Source organism: Musca vetustissima, unplaced genomic scaffold (assembly GCF_032173495.1).
Source record: "Musca vetustissima isolate MV318-11 ecotype Yass unplaced genomic scaffold, APGP_CSIRO_Mvet_v1 utg50366, whole genome shotgun sequence".
NCBI classification, from domain to species: Eukaryota; Metazoa; Arthropoda; class Insecta; order Diptera; family Muscidae; genus Musca; species Musca vetustissima.
Window position 1 is genome coordinate 1 of NW_026885019.1, and position 22,156 is coordinate 22,156.

General features: G+C 35.6%; 1 protein-coding gene across 1 annotated transcript; it reads left to right on the plus strand.

The window, feature by feature from the left end:
• Nucleotides 1–11,515: 11,515 nt before the first annotated feature.
• Nucleotides 11,516–21,722, plus strand: LOC133332105 (inactive hydroxysteroid dehydrogenase-like protein 1). The gene is made up of 5 exons (XM_061540486.1): nucleotides 11,516–11,585; nucleotides 15,016–15,138; nucleotides 15,196–15,306; nucleotides 15,384–15,835; nucleotides 21,660–21,722. The coding sequence occupies exons 1-5, from the start codon at nucleotides 11,516–11,518 to the stop codon at nucleotides 21,720–21,722; spliced, it is 819 nt and encodes a 272-aa protein (XP_061396470.1).
• The last annotated feature ends 434 nt before the right edge of the window (nucleotides 21,723–22,156 follow it).

Consider the following 22,156-nt stretch of genomic DNA (forward strand, 5'->3'; position numbering starts at 1 on the left):
ATCAGTATTCCAGCATCGCAGCATGGTCACTATATAAGTTACCATCAATGGCAAATCGGAAATCATATCCAGAATCAATCGACGTTTATATTTGGTCCAGATTTGAAGATGGAGAAAATCAAAAAATCCATGCCCATCTTAAGGTAAAGGACCAAGCGATGAAGAAGACACCAAGGTTAATGCTGAAGAGAGATAATATTTTGAGAAGAGTGAATAAGAACACAATAGCCGATGTACATTTCTGGAATCCCGATTATGCACCGATAACTTTAGGAGCCGATGTGGCGAAAAATATTTACATTGGTGCACCGAAAACCATTCCAGATCTGCCAATGAGCCAGTGTACTTTGTTCGGATGGACATTTTTTGGTCATGTTAAAAAGGTCGATATTAAAGAGAGTGAACGTTAAAAGAAGAGGAAGAAATAAACATAGATATTTTTTGGTGGAATAACAAAATAAACGTTATACTGACTTAATTTAAATTTGTATAATTTTTGGTTTAAGGGAGACCAGAATGCCTGCCTGCAAAATTCCAACTCAATCGGACAAACGTTAGCTACATAGTGCAGAATTTAATTAAAATCGATCAAAAATATATATGGGAGCTATATGTAAAAGTCATTCTAAAAATATTCTCAAAAGTAACTATGTTTCCATTTATAGAGAATATTCATCTAATTGTGGTGAGTATATATCTTGAACGAATAAACTGTTGAAACGGCGAGTTATTAAACTAAATTAGCGAATGCATGAACCAGATAAAGTTTACGCAGCGAATGAACAAATGAATATGCCATTTATCTAATGGTGGTGGGTAGGAAAAAGTGAACGAATGTGAACTATTGACATATGACGGATAAAGGTCCCACTGAAACGGCGAGTAAATTAACTAAAGTAGCGAGTACAAGAACCAGATAATCGCATTCGCTTAAGGGAGTTGTGTGTATATGAAATAAATTATGGATCAAATAATCATAGTAAATACAAGAACCAAATGGCCGACAGAGCTTTAGAAGAACAATTGAACCAAGAAATCTAATCGGATTTGACAATTTAGATATGCAAAGATAAAAATATGCCATATATTCGTTCGGGAAAAAAGAAATTCATTATTTTTCGGCAGATGGCTGTACTGATAGACTTCTCATAAAGTATCGATCAAAGAATTTCAGATTTATGCTCGTTGGAAGGGTGACACTTAGCTGTAAAAAAATCATTTTGCTGTTTTTTGTTTGGTGCATTCAGTTGTGAGTTACAGGGTGTTAAGAAATTTCTTTAATTATAAAAATTGGTATCTAGGGGAGATTGTGAAAATCGTCTACTAGAGTTTTTTGCAAATAGAGAGCAGGACTTCTATGAGGGAGGCATTATGATGTTACCTTTAAAATGGCAACAAAACGGTGCATATTTGGCCCAAATCGGACATTCCGAAGCCTGTTAATGGATTTCTTTTTCCCCAACCTAATATATGAAATAAATTAATTCGATACATGGTATTGTCTTTGTGCATATGTTTGTAACAGCAAAAAGAAATGAGATAGACCCATGGTTCCTTTTGAGGATATGCATAGAATCACTTTTGAGAGAATGAAATGAAATTTAGCACAGATTACTTATTTGTCGAACTCTATTGAATTTTGAAAAAATCACTTCAGATTTATATATACTGGTGATACACTGGTGACCAAATCTAAAGCAAATAAAGTTCCAAAGACAATAAATGCCTTACAAACATTTCAAAAATAAACATATCGTATTGGTTTTTCTGTTTTAAATCGGGTAATTTTTCTTTTTATGGTGTTCGATCTATTTACGAGATTTATGAAGTAATTGATCGGATTGTGTACATAAATTTGTTGGAAAACGTTATGGTTCCTTTCGCTGAAACAAATACACCGCTTGTTTGTGTGTTTCAGCTTGGCAATAACCTCAAACATACACCGAAACATGTCAAATACTGGTTCCGGGCGTCAAAACCCGGGATTTTATAATGACCAGCATAATCATCAGGTCGTCACCTAAAGAAAAATTTTTGGAGTACCATAGATAGCAAAAACACATAAACTCTTCCCCAAGGTTCAGGATGGTAGGACAAATATATTCCAGGTTCAAATTGAGCGTCTCATAAATGCAATGTCTCGTAGGTGTGCTGGTTATGAAGTCGAATACAAGCAAAATTTTTTTAGGAGGGCAGTTCGGAAACTTGGAATAATTCGTTTTTCAAAAATATTTTTATTTTTCAACATAATCCCCTGAAACCAATATGAAGGAGTTACCAGATCGAAACAAAATTTAACATGTGTTTATAACAAAATACTTAACTTTCTTCTGTTTATAATAGCGAATTAATAGCCAGTTCTAAACCCAGTACAAAAAATTATAAAATAAGCAAATCCATATATGAAAATCCACCCCAAATCTACAAAATTAATCCCGAATTTAAACAAAAACCTTTGATAATACTGCAAAATCCAGCTAGGGTTTTTATACCCTCAGCCTTATGGTTAATGAAGGTATATACACTTTGATACGGCGAAAATGTGCCTCATCGATTTCATCCAAATTGGCACATCTTAATATTTCTTCCATACTTAGTTTACGTTCTAAGATGGGGAATATCGGTTAACTCCTCCTCCACAAAATGATCAAAATTGTGCTAAAAATTACTTTTATAATAACATGAAAACGAACTATCCAAATTATGTTTACCAAGCCTGGATCTACTGCGAAGGTGGTATCCATTGGCCCACTCCTTCTGTTACCTCCCTCACAAAGGCGAATGGAATGACCGATTTGAACCAAACTTTGGACAACCTATTATCTTCAGGAAACCTTGATCAAGTCCGAAGTGACTTTACTTGTTCCCAAATCTAAAAACAATTCCTTGCTGGTAAGCGTTTTACCTCAAATGAAGATACAATTACAGTTGTAAACCACTATTTTAAAGACCTGGAGAAAAACTATTTTAATCAAGGGATAGTATTGCAAAAAAGCGTTGAACTAAGTGGATTGAAGTTCCAGGAAATTATATTGAAAAACAAAAATATTTTTGAAGAAATTTCCGAACAGCTCTAGTAAATCTTTTTAAAACCGCGTTTGTATAGGATGCCTTTTTCACATTAGTATAGTCTCACAAAGTCGAAGTCTCAAAAATTACACAAATTGCATTTTCATGAAAAAATGGAAAGCTATGGTATTTAAAAAGGGAGGGAGCTTTCAATAATGCCCGCACCAATTCTTAGAGACATTTTGAGTTGACCAGACAATCATAACATTTGCCAGCCACATGCTAGCCTACAAGACATAAATATCAGGAACAAAGCAGGACAAGGGAGACGGCAAGTGCGGATTTTATCATCAATGCTATGGATTACCACTATCAATAGTCTCTTAAGGACCCTAACATAGAAGGAATTCGAACCCGTTTATTAAGCAGACGACACTATAATACATCTGACGGGAAAGTATCTAACTTCTTATGTAGGGAGGCTGAGACGGTGTTAAACATCGCCTATAATTGAGCGAGAATACGACACTATAATAAACCCATCTTTCAAAACAAAGAGATAACCATATCAAATAAAGTTAAATATCTGAGGATCATTCTAGAAAACTTTAATGGAAAGATCATATATAGGAACGGTTAAACAAGCTTACATATTCCATCTGCAGCCGTAGGCTCTAAATGGGGTTCCAATCCTAAGATGATACACTGGATCTATATGAGCGTTATTAGACCAATGCTAGGGCAGCAACAGACGTAGAGCTTGTGGAGAAGAAAGCGAAACTTTAGAACATTTCCTGCCCAACCTTTTCAAGCCCTCGAACCCAATTCTTAGGAAATGACACCTTTGGTGAAATAACCGACCTAAGGGGATGTGAATGGAAGAAAAACTGAAGGGATTCACAAACAAAGCTGAATTCCCAGCAATTTAGGGCAATCAAATCCAAAACTGAATTATATCTTTCTACCACCTCCCCCTCTTTCCTATCTAACCTAAACATCTTAACCGAACTTGACTTGACCTTTTTATCTATATATTTTGCATATTATTTTAAAAAATTGTTATGTTAGTTAGAAAACTATGTATTTAGCTTCCACCAAAATTTAAAGTAGAGCATAACAATTACATGTTGTACATGTTCCTTGGTGTAATACACTTGCTCCCATTTCTTCCAGATAACTATGAACATAACACGAATAACTTACAGTGGAGGACAAAAGTCTACGTACGACCCCCTTTTTTTTAATTTTAGCCCAACTTAAAACATTTAAAAGAAAAGTAATGATGCAGTTTTGTTTAGAATTTAATTTTATTAGAAATAAAACAAAAATAGCGCATATTCAGCTTAAACTATAAAAGTTTTTAATAAAAAACATAAATAAGGCATTGACAAAAGTGTACGTACGTTTTTTATTTTCCTTTGTTGATTCATTGTTTTGCTATAAGTTAACGGTAAAGTACCGTTTATTTACTTTAGCGCTTATTCTTTGCATTCTCTTTTAAATTCATGGAATTGTGTCACTTGAGTAATATTCCGATCGTGATAATGACGTCGCGCACAGAAATTTCTAAAGATTTGCGAAAATTGGTGGTGGAGCACAGGAATAATAAAAAATCTTTTGGCGAAATATCAAAATTATTAAATTTAAGCAAATCCACGGTGCAAACAATATTTAATAATTTCAAACAATCAAGTTGTTCTGAAAGTAAACCGCGCAGTGGCCGTCCTAAGAAATTAAATCGCAGGGAAGTGTCGTTCATCCGCAATGAAGTAGAGAAGAATCCCAAAATACATGCCACTAATTTGGCCCAGGAGCTGGCAGAAAGATCACAAATTGTTGTCCACCCACGCACAATAACCAGGGCACTTAATAATGAAGGATACCGTTGCCGAATTCCTCGCAAGAAACCCCTTATAAGCGAGAAAAACCGAAAGCTTCGCTTGGAGTTTGCAAACAAGCATCGGGACAAGGGATTGGAATTCTGGAAATTGGTGCTGTTCACAGATGAGTCCAAGTATAATGTCTTTGGATATGATGGAAAAGCCAAAGTTTGGAGAAAACCAAATACTTGTAAGTACGGTAAAACACGGTGGTGGCAGTGTAATGGTCTGGGGAGCGATTGCAACCTCAGGAGTAGGAAACCTTGTGTTTGTGGAAGGTAATATGGACCGCTTGCAATACAAGCGCATATTGGAACATAATCTGCAGCCATACGTGGACAAACTAAACCTTGGTGCGAGCTGGATCTTCCAACAGGACAATGATCCTAAGCACACGGCGAAAATTGTTAAAGGTTGGCTGCTGTATTATGCCCCACGACAGCTGCATTCACCCCCACAAAGCCCGGACTTAAATATTATTGAGCATGTTTGGGAAATTTTGGACCGAAAAATCCGAAAGAACGCTATTACTAGTGCTGAACTACTCAAAGAGAAGCTGATGGAGGAGTGGCAGAACATCTCGGTGGAAGAGCTAGAAAATTTAGCTGCTTCAATTCCTATAAGACTGCAAGCAGTCATCGATGCTAACGGCGGCCCAACTAAATATTAATTTTGTTATTTATAAGTAAATTCTTTGAATATTCTTTAATTTTTGAGTTCGTACGTACACTTTTGTCAGTGCCTTATTTATGATTTTTATTAAAAACTTGTATAGTTTAAGCTGAATATGCGCTATTTTTGTTTTATTTCTAATATAATTAAATTCTAAACAAGACCGCATCATTACTTTTATTTTAAATGTTTTAAGTTGGGTAAAAATTAAAAAAGGGGGTCGTACGTAGACTTTTGTCCGCCACTGTATATTTGTTTTTTCTCGTTTTTTAATACAGTTGCATTTTCTGGTCAACTTTCTTGATCCAAAATTAAGATAGAACAGCAACGACGTTTTTTCCAGCAAGTTATCGCAACTGTTTTACAGTGGCAGTGGTGTAGTGTCACAATTTATGTAAATGTTTTGTGCGACAAGTTCACTGGGTCACGTGCGTTTGGGGTCAGACAGAGACAGACTAATGACCACCGGGGAAACAACATTAAAGGACACCTCTTAATTTAAGAAGATGTTGATTGCATCTATAACATGGTCATGTTTTATGCAAAACACATTTTCGGATTTAAGTGTGATAATGAAGAAAATCAGCTAAATAATAGAGATTTGAAAGAGATAGGTGGAATACGGTAAGATGCTATAAGGCTGTAGGCATATACAAATAATGTTATATATATTATATGGAGTTTTGATAGAAAGTGTCTTTCATAGGTACAGTATTTTTCGGTTAATTCACCCTACGGTTAATTGGTTTCCACGCTTAATTGAACCACATGATGGGGCAAAAAATATTTCATAGGAAAATACATGTAAATTTTCTCGGATAATTAAACCCTGTTAATTGGTTTCCGCTTAATTGGTTCAAAATTCATGTCATCAAAAATAAATTTACTTTTACTTTTCACCGGTTAATTGCATCATAATAATTGACAAATAATCTGTAATTTTTTACATACATATTTGACATAATTTAATTCAAAACGTAAGCGTAATTTGTATTTGAAATTGGATTTTTATAAATCATTAGTAGTCCCAATTATACGTGATTACTGTAATTGAACAAACTATTCAATTAAGCGGGTTCGGATAATTGGTTCCTCGGTTAATTGAACAAAAATTTGTGCAAATTTTGATGTGCAATTAACCGAAAAATACTGTAATCTAAAGCCAGGGAGACTTTAATAGTCAAATAGATGAACTTAGAGACGAAATTAAGTCTTCAGAAGTGGAAGTAAATTAACTTTCGAAATGCTAGGCTTCGTCGGAGAAAGCGTGGCGTTTTGATGATACCAGTTAGTTGATGATAAGTTAGCAAATGTTCGTCAATACTATAGTAGGGTGTTTCAGAGGTTGTGGTTGATTATGTTGGCGATAAGAAGAAATATGTTAAGGATCATTCTGCAGCATGGTAGATCCTGCCTGTGAACAAAGTTTGTTAGAAAATCGTAGTTTCGAGTTTTATACTTAAATTTTTATATTTTATATGCCTCTTTTGGCGAAATGTATTTTCTTATAAGAAGTAGAGAATGTCTTACTTTCCGCATCAATCTGGCAGGGTTTTAGAAAGTTTGCACAAAATGATAATGAGAGTCCGTCTGCAAACAGGCGGTAACCTATTTTTACCTATGTATATACAGTATATTTACCATGGCCCTAGTTGGTGTTGTCCTCACTTATTTTTGCCAGAATAAGTATTTGCACACTTCTAATATTCAATTTTGGAGTGCCCTTAACCCTTTGACGTATCAATTAGAGCAACGAAGTTCGATTCCAACTGTTAACACACAACTTGCACTAAGTAAACCGGTTTTGATGCAAAATTGATAATTAGACAACTGATTTGCATTAGACTTTGTACTCAGCTGCAACAATTTTTTTTTGTTCACATTTTTAGCTGAAAATAACGGGAAAATTGCACTCTTTTCATCAAATGTACACTTCTACACACCACGAGTTAGACTCGTGATAATCAATTTAGGCACAGAAATTATACCACGAGTCAAACTCGCGGAAATACGTCAATGGGTTAAAAACAAGAAAAGCACAATTTTGTTTACTAATTTAATGCCATCGATTTTATGGGGTGTTTACTTTATATTTGATATGATTTCCACGCTCAGTATTTTCACAATATTTGTTTTAGCGAAAAAATGACGTTTGGCAACCATTTGCTACCAGAAAAACTATTCGTACACATCTAATTTTACAACGCAAAAGTGTGTAAAGAAGCATTATAGTGAAAGAAATTCGTATATTTTCTTCGATTTAAAAATCGAGATGACCCTCAATACGAAAAAATGATGCTGATGAACTCGGATTTCCCTAAACCAGTAAGGAGTTTGAATCACCATTTACATAAAATCGGACGAAAATATATATGGGGGCTATATCTAAATCTGAACCGATTTCCCGCAATTTCAATAGGGTTTCTTGGGCCAAATAAGTGACATATGTCAAATTTCATCCAAATCGGATCATAAATGTGATCTGTACTTTGTTCACAAAAATACATGAATGGACCACAGTGTGTTAAAGGGTATAAAAATAGGCTATTGGCAGAAGAGGAACAATACATCAATTAAAACTTCCAATTCACATGTTCTATTTATACCCTACACAACTATGTTGTCAGGGTTTTATAGCTTTGTGCAGCCCCAAAAGTTTGTAACGCCGCGAAGTATTGGTCCTAGACCCACCTTTAAGTATACCGATCGTCATATCTCGACTAGCTGAGTCGATCTAGACATGTGTGTCCGTCCGTCCATTATAATTTGTAAACACGATACAGGCCACAGTTATAGACCAATCTTCATGAAATTTTGCATGTAGGATGGGTTCTGGCCAGTTCCAGTTATGGTCAAGGACAACGCCTAAAATGTTAGGTGATGATCAGATAATAATTTTTCGGATGAAGTGGACCGAAAACTTAATTATTTGTACTTTTCGAGTCGAAAGCCGAACATCACAACACAACCCACGGTGAAGGGAATCTGGACAAGTAATTAGAGGTGCTGTACTGATTATTAGTAACATTTGCTGGCCTCTAGCCAGTCAAAAGTGTGCAACTATCGCGAAATATTGCCCAATCTCAGAATATAGAACCACAGAAAGTTAGATTTTCATGCAAGTTGTGTAGGGTATACTGCTCCGCTCACTGGTTTCTATATAGTTCTATTTTTCTATAGTTAGCTTCTATTAAAAAATCGCAGTATTACGACATCCAAAATCAGTGAAAGGACAATCCTTCAGTAATAACATTCATAAAGAAGCTGTGCGCAAAATTTTAAAATTATCGTGTAGCTCGTAGAAAGCCGCACATATCCGGCATGAACTTCAGACTGATTACATAAAAAGGCAATTTTGCATTTTTGGCATTAAGGGAACCCCTTCTCGATTTTATTTTTTCAAGATTTTCAATGGGCTGGTTAATCAATACCAATGCTTGTTAAGGTTTGTAACTTTGCACATATATATTTAAAGATTTAAAAGAGAAGAAAAGTAATTTACAAAAAAAATTGTAATTGTTTTTGTAATTAAAGAGTCCTTATTTTTGATGGCGGGCATGATAACTCCTCACTGGAACATCGTAATCCGAAAATTCCAACGGTGTTAGAAAGAGTACATCTCTGGCTCTCGTATGAACTGGGATTATTGACCTCGCTCTAAAATTAACAAAATGGCGGACCTTTGAAAAAATATTTTTCGAAAATCGCCGATTTTTGACCAAAAACCAAGTTAAAAAATTGGCTTTATCCTAGTTCATACAATAGCTATACACTCACAGAGAAACGTGTAAAAATTTGGAATCGATTGCGTTATTAGTTTTTGAGTTATCGTGCCCGCCATTCGCAAAAGAGAAAAACGCGTTTAAAGTTTGAGAATACCTTTAGCCGTCATTTGATGCTGACACAATAAATCGGCTATATCTTCAAGAGTTCTTGAAATTTTCACTTGAAATTTTGTAGGGACATTCTTGAATTAATGTAGATTCGAATTAAATCAAAAAAATTTTTGACCCCGAGAATGGGGGGGGGGGGTCCTCTTAAAGGAAAAAACTTAGTTTAGCGTAAGAATTGTACATTCTTCCTCGCCTTATTATAGACGATTTTCCAGCGTTTCAGCTTTACAACTTTTCAACATAGTCAGTTTGGATTAGTTTCTTTAGAAATATTATAAAATAGTCTGCAGAACAGACTGCTTCAAATTCCTCCTCGATTAAGTTCCTTAAGAGACGGATAAAAGTAGAAACCAGTGGCGACCTGCTGAAGGATGTATTTTATAGATTTGTTGCAACTGGTATTCTGCTATATACCTTCAGAGAGTTTTTCTTTTTTTAACGTTCCCACGCCACATAACGTGGAGATAAAGTGCACCCCATAGTTCGGACTATGGAGGGTTAGTAATGAAGGAAAATTACTGGCTACAGAATTAACATCAGCCAGTCTTATATTAGTAGGTAGACATAAAAATTAATACAATAGTTTTGACAAACATCCAAAAAAATATTACAACGCAATTGTATGGCAACAATATTACAATTATGGACGAATAACACATTTTTTATTACATGAAAGCGTTAAAAATGATACTCTGTTATATAAATTATTATAAATGTCACATACAGCGCGAAGTGGATTTGTTAGTTAATAATTATGCCTAACTAGGGATAAGTTATGGGGTAAATAATTACGTGTTCTAAGGGAGGAAATATTAAATTTTATTTCATCGGGTTAAAAAGTTAATAAATATTGGTCTAAGCATTAATCGCTGGTCATTAACCGATTCGAACCGATTCTATTTTATTAGAATAATATTTATAAAATGGGCTCCAAAGTACACAGCCGTATTCTAACGTGGGTCGAATAGACGTATAGTTATATACGAATCATCAAATTCTTTACACCATCGCTTTAGAAACGATTTAGCTTTATTAACACATAATTCAATGATGATTCAATTCAATTTGTTATCTCAAATGATACCAAGATCTGAAAACGAGTCTACAAAGACAAGTTTATGAAAACCTATAAAGTAATCAATAGTTAATAAAAACACTTAATTGCGAAGGTGACACATGAGCTCCATTAGGTTTGTCAATGCACACCTCCCTCTTATAAAGCCATGTTGGAAAGGAGATTGTATAGAGAATCAAAGTGGGAAATTCTTCGAAAACCCAAAAGTTCAAATAAATTTGAAATCGCACTTAATTTGGCAAAGCCTCTATAATTTTCAATAGTGCACCGATCATAAGCACAAGACTTTAGTATAGATGACAGGACATCATCTGCACCAGCAGAATTAGAAGTTTTTAGTGATTTCAGGACATGTAATACCTCATCTTCCCAAAGTAAAAAAAAAATGTGGAAAAGGGTTTACCTTATTCATGTGGTAGTTATAATTCAAATTAAACGGAAAGTTTGAATAATTGTTCTGGAAAATTTGGCAAACATATTTGCAATATAAAGAAACTGTGCCAGAGACTTCTATAGACAAGTTGCCAAAGGCGGCATTTGATGGACTAGCTGGAGACTTCTATAGACAAGGTGAAGCATAGAGTTTTTCATAAAAGGGCTTTCTTAGAAAATTTTGTATACAAAAACTGAATACAAATTTCATTAAATCTTTGACATCATGAAATCGATAGATTTATAATAGGTAATTAATTACGACACCGCAAAATTTTTGTAAAACAGTGTAAATTAATTTTGTATTAACATTATGCTATTCGATCATTTGGATCGTATTCGTTTCTATTCTTAATTGTACTTTATTTCTCTTAAAAAAAAACATCAACTCGCTGACCAGTGAATTTAAATTAAGCAACGTCAGTAGCTTTTTGCATTCGAAGCTGTTCGATTCACTTTGTTGATTGCATCACAGAATGATTATTTTTGTACTTTTTACTTGTATTGGAATCTGTACATGTCTGAGTAAATTGTATTATTGTTTCAAAACACCAATGTTATTATTCTATTATGAATATGTGAAGAGAATAATACCGCTAACGGAGAAATTTGGCAAGTGGGCAGGTGAGTTGTCAAATTATTTCAATCTAGGTTTAAAGCTAATAGCAAATTAATTTTGAGGCTATTCTTTAGAGAAGAGAGGAAGACTATTTCACTGAGCTAGGATTGCGGGATGTGATCTAGACTACAGACTGATAAGCATGTGTAGTGTGTTTGCTTGCAAAATGTGAGATGAACAAGTGTGTGTATCCACTAGAGTTGGATAGTTCCGAAACGAACTAGTTCATTGGAACTATTCTGATAAAAGGACGTTAGAAACTAGGATCTCGTTCCTTTCATTGATCTTGTTCCCTTTTCACATATCGAGAAAGAATGTAGCCATCTTCTCGATATTATAGATGATCAAACTTATGTATTTTTTCCGACGTCAAGGAACTTGACAACAAATATATGATTAATCTGTTAAGGGGAAGGTCGCACCAGCCTCAAATCAAGACCGGCATTCAAGATCAGAGGATAGAGGTGATAGAGAAGAAGTTCTGAATGTTTTCTTCGCAGAAGAACTGAAGAGCTGAAAGTCTGCAACATTATCATAGAAGAACTGAAAGTCTTCCTCATAGAAAAGCTGAAGGGGATTCTCCAAAATAGGTATAATTCTTGGAGAACTTATCCTCCTCCATACGAGAGCTGATTGTCTTCTTTCCCATAGAATATACGAGATAGTGGACTTTATGAATCGGAAGAATATCTTTTTCGCGGCGGTGCAGGAAAACAATCTCAATGAAAATTGTAGCCTACAGTGTTGTGACGGTTACAACGATCTGAGGAATGATTGCACCATAAGTGGTGGTGAGGGCCTAGCATTCCTTATGCACCACTTTGTTCAATACAGGCCTTTCTCGCTTGAGCTTGTCTCTACTGGCCCATACATATCATGTATGGGGGTAGCAGTTAAATGCAGTCGAGGTAAAGGAGCTTAACGTGTATATACCACCGATTAATAGCTGTAAACCGAGTTTTTTCTCAACATTAATTTCCTATTGGGGGGCAATAACCGTCTAGGGGATTTCAACGTTCACCATGAGTTGTGGCATTCCGTCCTAGGTAATGACCAGTGGGGAACAGTGCTGGCAAAGCAAATTGATAGTACCACGTTCTGCACGGTAAATGAGGATGCCCCCACCAGAATAACGGTAGAGTGTCAGGATTCACCAGGTCTGATAAATGACGTCAATTGTCATGGCAAAGAACACCTCTCCTTATTCACATTTAACGAGAAACTCTGACTGATTTGAAGAAATACGGCGGTCATTTTAACCGACAGTTTGTCGAGCCTCCCAAGAGCGACAGGGCGAAGCGAAGAGTACTACGTCATATAAGATCTATTCCCCCCGAGGAGGTACCACCACAGTTTGCAATGGTTATGGTGCATGTGTGATCCGTAACGCAAAGTCATCCAAAGCTTTGGTCCCCGATAGAATATCAACGTATATTCTAAAACAACTGGACGAGTGAGGAGTTGTGTAACTGACCAAAGTCCTCAATTTATCGATAGCCACCCAAATCATTCCCGAAGCCTGGACAATGGGCAGGGTAGTTCCGCTATTAATCCCAGGCAAGAATGCAAGCAAAGGTGAATCTTACAGGACGATTTCATTTTTGTCACCCGTAGTGAAGACTCTTGAGGTATTACTCCTCCGCACCATTAGGGAAAGCTAACCAGTTGGTCATCATCAACATGAGTTCTGTAAGTATATATCACTTTTTTCATGCGGAAATATGAAAATATCCGCCACGAAGTCGCCGATCACAATATTCACCACATGAACTGCGTAGATGAGAATGCCGTTGAATGTGCGGTCGGGAGCACACAATTTCGACCACCAACTACCCCAAAAAATATTCGAGGTCACATTCAACAGCATGTTCAAATCGTCCGCGCACACCACATCTATCTGCAATGAGTTTAAAAGTAGGAAAAAGGTCATCAAATCGCTTGCCGGCAGCACTTCGGGGAAGATAAAGAAACCTGGTTGGCCTCTTACAAAGCGTTGGGTCGGTCTGTGGCTAGTTATGTGGCAGCAATGTGGTCTGCGAATAGTGTTACGCAATGGAGAAGTATTCGGACCTGTCAGAACGCCGCCATGAGAACTGCGACTGGGTGCATCCTCATTACACCAGTGGACCATCTTCTTGAGGAGACGTCAGCATAGCAATGTGCTTTCGTTGCAGTGCCTGCTCGGGTGCTTCAGGGACGACAACCATACTAACCATCATATAGTGGATAAGACTCTCCACCCAAGAAGGATCTGCATTATCTGGAGAGACAGGTCTCTATGCAAAAGCAGTTGGTCTAGCAAATGGGCCTGATGAGCTCCGTCGATCTAACCCAGTGGATCCCAGGTTCAGGCAACTTACAATTCCGACCACCAACTACCCCAAAATACTCGAGGTCAGAATCGACAGCATGTTCAAATCATCCGTGCAAACCACAGATGCCTGCGATAAGTTGAAAAGTAGGAACAAGGTCCTCAAGTCGCTTGCTGGCAGCTGTTGGGGCGCAGGTAAGGGAACCTTGTTGAACCCTTGAACCCTATTGGTCAGTCTGTGGTTAGCTATGCGGCACCACTGTGGTCTACTAGTGTTACACCTGTCAGAACGCCGACATGAGAACTGCGATTGGATGCCTCCTCATGGCACCTGTGGACCATCTTCTTGAGGAGACGTATCTGCTCGGGTGCTTCAATCATCCTAACCATCATATGGTGGATAAGACTCACCATCCAGGCGTGTCAGGAAGGATCTGCATGATCTAGAGGGAGAGCGCTCTATGCAGTTGCCGCAGCACTGAACGACCCACCATCGCAGTTAACGAACGTCAGCTGTTCAGCGTTCAGGATTGTGCAGTCTACACATATTCAATTGCCCTGCCGAATCTACCCGACTTACTCCTGAAGATCTGTGGTTGCAGCCAGTGGAAGTAGCTGCATTTCTTAACTTGGAGACAGAACCTGACTGAATCAAATAGAAGAACAATATTCATATAAACTGCTACAACAACTACGACTAAGGATATTAACTATTATATAAAATCTAATATTGAAGTTCGTTCTTTGAAAGTCGATCTTCATTTAAAAACATAAATAAATTTAGTACCGCTTAATATTTATGAAAAACTAATCCCCAAATAATTTTTTCCAGCTAGGGCATTTGTAAAAGAAAAAATTTAGCTCCCTCACCAAAAGCTGTTTGTCAATATAGGTCCATGTTTTGTCGTAGCCATTATATAAAGCTTCCAATTCTCCTATCTGGGTGCATGTAATTTGGTATTTCAAACAATCAAAAGTGCCAGAGCCTGCATTAAAGGTTCCGACTTTTTCATGTGTATATATAATGTCCAGTACAGGGTAGGGGGTATAACAAATTCGGGCCACTCAAACTTTTCGATGTATTTTTCTTCTTACTTTTATTTAATTAATTTCTTCCATTTAAGCTATTACAGGTTCTACCGACGGCATTGGTAAAGAATATGCCAGAGAACTGGCACGACTTGGATTTAATGTGGTATTAGTTGCTAGAAATGAAAGTAAATTGGAAACAGTGGCTAAGGAAATTGGTAAGTAATCAGGTCTAAAAACTTATTCGAATTTTAATTTGCCTTTTTAATTTAAAGAAAATCAATTTGGTGTTGAAGTTTTTACAATACAGACCGATTTCTCACATGGTCCCGAAATCTATCCAAAACTATTTGAAGAATTGTCTAAAAAACCAATTGCTTTACTTGGTAAGTAAATTGCACACACAACCAATCATTTTCTTTTAAATTTAGAAAAAAAAATAATTTTTGTATTTTTCTTGCAGTCAATAATGTTGGCTTGGCCACCGAAAAACCCGACCTGATGTGGTCACTTCCTTCCAAATTCCTATGGAATATGAATTATGTAAATATGGCTGCTGCCACTGAATTATGCCTACATTTTGTGAGAGTGTGGGAAAAGAATGACACAAAAGGTTGCATTGTAAATGTATCCTCGTGTTTGGAATCATATCCAACACCTTATGGTGGAATTTATAGTGCCACCAAAGCCTATATGCGTAATTTTACACTGACATTACAGCATGAAGTTAGACCATTGGGTATAACCGTACAATTATTATCACCATTTTTTGTATCAACAAAACTTGTGGATTTTTCAACGTGGCTACGGCGAGGTAATCTTTTTGTTCCCACAGCTGATGTTTATGTCCGTGACGCTATAAGGACATTGGGAAAGGTGAATGTCACAACAGGATATTTTTGGCATACTATTAATGTAAGTTATTTTTATAGCATTTTTTAGAATTGAATGTATATTAAATTTGAATAATCTTTTTCAGGATATGTTCTTTAGATTGGTACCTTACAATCATCGATCGAAACTTTTGGATCTGTTCGGAAAATGTTTGGTATATAATTATTCGGAGATGTATGCTCAGCTTAATAATGGGAAAAGAACAAAATACAATAATGAAGAAGCGATCGATATAAAAACATCAGAGTAGAAAAACGTTCCAAACATTCATGAGGAAAACGCTATTTTTTGCCAATTATCTAGATTAAAACATAAAATACAACAACAATACATCTTTCTTAGAGTACACATACCAGTGGTAGTGTCACAATTTATGTTAATTTCTTTTTTTTTTGTTTTGTTTGTTGGCTCGTGCCAAACAAGTTCACTGGGTCATGTGCGTTTGAGAGCAGACAAGCCGGCAAACAGACTAGTGACCACAGGAGAAACAAAATAAAAAAGAAAAAAACATCTTTATTTAAGAAGGAGTTGATTGCATCTAAAACATGGTCATGCTTTATGTAAAACACAATTTTAAGATTTAAATCTGCATGAGTTTACCATTTGTGGTCCGCACCAAACTATCGTACACACGCAAATAAAAACAAAACACATATAACTATGCTTGGAGGTTGGTTCACATGTGGATAAGAATTTTCGTTGTTAAAATAAACTTTTTGTACAAAAAATAATAATAAAAATAATTGCGTACGTCCCTGGTAGTACTTAAAATTGTATTTAATCTGCTGCCTTAACAGCTGCGTCTAAAGAGGTTTTTGTTACAGGAAATTGGACGAAATTATATTTGGGAAAAATTATATATGAGAGTTATTATATATAATTTCGTCATATATATTGCATCAAATATGTTAACGGTTCCATAAAAGTCTTAAACTTTTTACAACTTATTGTAGGTAATAATATGAATCCTAATAGCACCTCGTTCATATATTAAACTTTGTTTAAAAAACGAACAAACAGTATCGGCTAAAACATAAGTACACCTTTTGTACATTTGTATACCCTCAGCCTTATGGATAATTAGGGTATATACACTTTGATAAGGTTTTTGCCTTGTTCGTATGTCTAGTTCATGTTCGAAGATGAGCAATATCGGAACACTCCTGGGCTGTGCTGAAAATTAATTTTATAATATCATGTGAACGGACTATCCAATTGGAACCAAACATTGCAGCCCATGTTATCATTATCAAACCTAGATCAAGTCCGAATATAGGACTCAATGATCTACTATGGCCTAATATTTTAACCATACCTGTATATTGATGGGATATGGGACTTATCGGTCCACACCTTCTAGAACCATACAAGTTATCCATGAAGAAATGGTGCACCATTTCGGACATGGCCGACCATATGATACCCTACACAACTTCCACGAAAATATTACTTTCTGTGGTTCTATATTCTGAGCTTGAGCAATATTTCGCGATGTTTGCAACCTCTTGGCCGATTAGAGGTCAACAGAAATTACTAACATTCAGACAGCCCTTCTAATTACTTGTCCAGATTCCCTTCACCGTGTGATGTTGAGATCGACGCGAAAAACACAAAAAAATAAGTTTTCGGCCATTTGACCCGCTAAATATTGACCGATCTTTATCAAAACAGGCATTCTAATTCTTTGGATCGACCAGAAAAACCGACCAAAATTAAGTATTGGTCTATTTTATTCCCTAAATATTAACCGATATTTACCAAAAACAATATGGGTCTTCATTGGGCAGAACTCATCCTATATGCAAAATATTGAGAACATTGGTCCATAACTGTGGCCTGTATCGTGTTTACAAATTATAATGGACAGACGGACACATGTCTAGATCGATTCAGCTAGTCGAAATATGACGATCGTTAAATATACCGATCGTCAAATATTTCGAGGCGTTACAAACTCTTGGGGTTGCACAAAGCTATAAAACACTGATAACATAGTTGTGTAGGGTATAAAAAGCTAAATTTATTTACAACTAAAATTATTCTATGAAAATCTAAATTGACCCAATTCTTGCACGGTAAAAACTTAAACAATTTTTTGATTTGTTCTTTTAAATAAGCAAAATTTTCTAGTAATAGACAGCATAACCATTATTTTTCATTACGGGAACACATCTACGAGGCATTGAATTAGTAAAATGCTCAATTTGGTCATTAGGTATACTATTCCTTGCATCCTGAACCTTTTGGAAGAGCCTATACTTGTTTGGTTTTTCATTTGCATCTGATGATTGTGTTGGATTTTAGACTCCCGCAACCAATCTTTAACATGTTTTGGTGTGTGTTCGAGGTTATTTCTTCGGCGGAAGGAACCATAACGTTTTCCAACACATGTGTATAATCAATCCGATCCATGACTTCATAAATCTCGTAAATATATCACCACATACAAATAAAATATACCAATACCATTATTGACCCTCCTCCATGCTTCCCAGTACACCTGCAATAATGTGGCATCCACCTTTAAAGTGGCACTTCGGAAACCTCTTAGCCTTACACAAAAAGCACGGTATAAACAGAAAAAAGTTAAGTGTTTTGCAAACTTCCATCTCTGTTATGAACACATATTCAAATTTGTTTCGATCTGGCAACTTCTTCATATAGAAACAGGTGTTCAAAAAAGACACATCGGGACAAGAAATTCATAATGATATGGTGAATGTGATAGGTGAAAGTGCTCCTTCAAATGCAACAGTAAAAAATTGGATTGCTGAATTTAAACGTGGTCGTACAAGCAGTGAAAATGGACTACATAGTGGACGTCCAAAAACAGAAACAACAACAGAAATTGTAGGCAAAATGCATGACACGAATATGGTATTAAATGATCGACGAATAAAAGTGCGTGAAATTGCTAATACTCGTATCATGGGCATCGAGTCTATTCAATTTTGCATGAAGAACTACAGATGAAAAAGCTTTCTGCAAGATGGACGCCGCATTTGTTAACAGTCGATCAAAAACGCATAATCATAAACATTTCTCAAGCTTGTTTGGATCGTTTTAAGCGAAATAAATGACTTAAGCCTCGTTTCATAACTGTTGATGAGACATGGATCCACCACTATACTCCAGAAACAAATCCAAACAATGGACTGAAGCTGGAGGAACTGCCCCGAAAAAGGCAAAGACAATTCAATCTGCTGCTAAGGTTATGACAACGGTTTTTTGGGACTTCAACGGTATTTTATTGATTGACTATCCGCAAAAGGGTAAAACAATAAATTCAGAGTACTATTGCAACCTTTTGGATCATTAAATGTACAAATTCGAGAAAAACGTCCAGGCTTAAACACAAAAAAAAAAAAAAATCATCAAGACAACGCACAAGCGCACAAGAGTGTTTAACAATGACTTAAATCAAAGAATTAAAGTACGAGTCGCTTGATCACCAATCTTTCTCTCCTGATTTAGTTCACAGTGACTTTTGCTAGTTCCCAAATCTAAAAAATTCTTCCTAGGAAGCGTTTTACCTCAAATGAAGATGCAATACAGTTGCAAACAACAATTTTGAAGACCTTGAGGGATAGAATTGCTAGAAAAGCGTTGGACTAAGTGTATTGAAGTTTCAGGTGATTATATTGAAAAATAAAAATATTTTTGAAAAAACTAACTATTCTCTTTTGTTGATATGCTAAGAAGCTTCCGAACCGCCTTCGTAATGAGTGCTCGAACTCATTTTAAGGAAGTGGTCGTCATATGTCACTCCATTAAAAGAAAAGACCCTTTTCCCCAATTTTGTTACATCCACAACGTCAAACCTATGTTATGATTCATAACATAACAGTGGAGTTATGGCACATGGTTGCATGTTGCGCCACAACATTTTCTGAGACTTTTAGAGAATTCTCAAACAGAGCATTTTCTAGAAGTACTTAGGATTGATGTTGTGGATGTAAAAAATTGGGGAAGAAGGGTTTTATGTTTAGTGGAGTGATACATGACTCCTTGGGACAATATTTCAAGCAAAAAACTAAGAGAACTGATGAGGATTTGTGGCGAAATCCGAAACTATAGTCTTCTCTGCCTTTCCCGAAAGTAATCAATGTGATCATAACCCACTTTAAAAATAAAAATTTTGTTGTCTTTATTTTTTAAAACAACAAGAAAGGAATCAAGCTCGCTTACCTAAAAAAATAAACACACACATCCCTACAAACAAAGGCCACATTGAATCTATTTTTCTATATGTTTAAATCAAACCACTGATATTAGTAACATATCTCAACTGATTGTATTCATAAGGACCGTTAACCCTTTGGCGTATTAATTAGCCCAAACAAGTTCGCTTCCGCTAGTACACAACTTGCACTAAGTAAACCGGGTTTGATGCTTAAGAACAGCCGCAAAACGAAACGAAATGTGAATGCATGTAATAAAACTATTTATTTTACATTAGATGTTGTGCACGGCATCAACTAGTTTTATTCTTATTATTATGAGAATCGAATCATAATCATGTTAGGCACAGAAATTGTACCACGAGTCAGACTCGTGGGAATACGTCAAAGGGTTAATGAGAATTTGGAAAGTCACGAAGAAATACTACAACTAATATAACTGCACGGGCATGTCCGATCCTTAAATATTTATAATGCAGTCCAAGAGGAGCAGTTCGAATTTTTAGAAAAAAATCAAATTTATTTATTCGTGTACCGATGATTCAAATGGGATGGGAAGGCGTGATGGATTTGTAGGCAATTTATTAAAGAAGGGATTTAAGTTTTATAGTTTTAACTGCATTACTCATAAGCAGGCATTATTCACGAAAAACATAAATTTAGTAAACACAATGAATACTGTAGTAAAATTAAAAAATCGCGGTGGGCACAACTCTCTAAATCACCGTCAATTTTTTTGGATGAGATAAAAGCGGAGTATGAAGATTTATTGATGTAAACCGAAGTATGATGACTAATAGAGTTGAGTAGTTCCGGGACGAACTAGTTCATTGGAACTATTCCGAAAAAGGAACGATCGGAACTATTTCCAGCTCTTTAATTAATATAGTTCCTTTTTGATCTCGTTCTTTTTTCTTTTCCTTTTTTTCTCGTTCTTTTTTTCTGATCTCTTTCATTCGTTCGTATTTCAAATTGTGTAAATATTTAAATCTTATTTTTTTTTTAAATATTTTTATTTATTTATAAAAAAAGTATTTTCTTCTCATCGTCCTGTAGTTTCATTTCATTTTTGCATAATTTTCAATTTTTTGCATTTATTAACAAATCAACAGGGAACTATGTGAGCGAAAAAAAAAACAAAAAGAACGATGAAAGAGAGAGATTCAAAGGAACTACATATGTAGGAGTCGGAACTATATGGAGCAAAGGAACTATAAAGAGCAAAGGAACTGTATGGAGTAAAGGCACTATATGGAAAAAAACAAAGTAAAAACAAAAAGAACGACAAAAGAAAGAGATTCAAAGGAACTATGTAGTAGTCGGAACTATATGGAACAAAGGAACTGTATGGAGTAAAGAAACTATATGGAGCAAAGGAACTACATTAAGGAACTAGTTCCTTTAAAAAAAGGAACGAGAAAGTTCGATCCGCTAAGTGATCTAGATTGCCCAACTGTAGATATTATATTGAAAAATAAAATTATTTTTGAAAAACCAACTTTCTTTTTCATTGATAGGCTAAAAAGTTTCCGAACCGCCCTCGTAATGTGTTCTCAAATTTATTTTAAGGAAGTGATCGTTATAATATTGCAGTTGGAGATGCATGTATGTACTTGTATTTTCATTGCACTTAAAGTTCGTTACACTTGTTCTTTTTATTTCAGACAAATAATAAGCATTGTGATGATCAGCCATCAAGCAGTAATGAAACATTACAATCTTCGTAAGATGTTTTTGAGACATCACAATCAAAAACTTCGCTTTTGGGGCAGTATTTGAACTCTCTGAATGTAGATAGAGACACTAAAGACGAAGAAAATGATTTCGACGAAAAACAGAAATCATTTTATGAAAAATACAGTTTTTGTATTTTGGGAAGCCAAAAGAATTCAGTATCCATATTAATACAAATTGTCAAAAGTTGTTCCCTGTGTTCATGTTACGCAAGTAAGCGTAGAAAGAGCATGTTCAGCTGTTAAATTAGTGCTGAGTGACCTCCGTTCAAATCTTTCAGCTGAAAATTTGGAAAACATTATGCTCATTAAACTTAACATATAAAAAGCAAATTACATCATATTTTTTGAATAAATGAACCAAAAATTTCAAAATGAAAATAGGCGTAAACTAATAGTATGGAATACAGTCTTATAAATTAAATTAA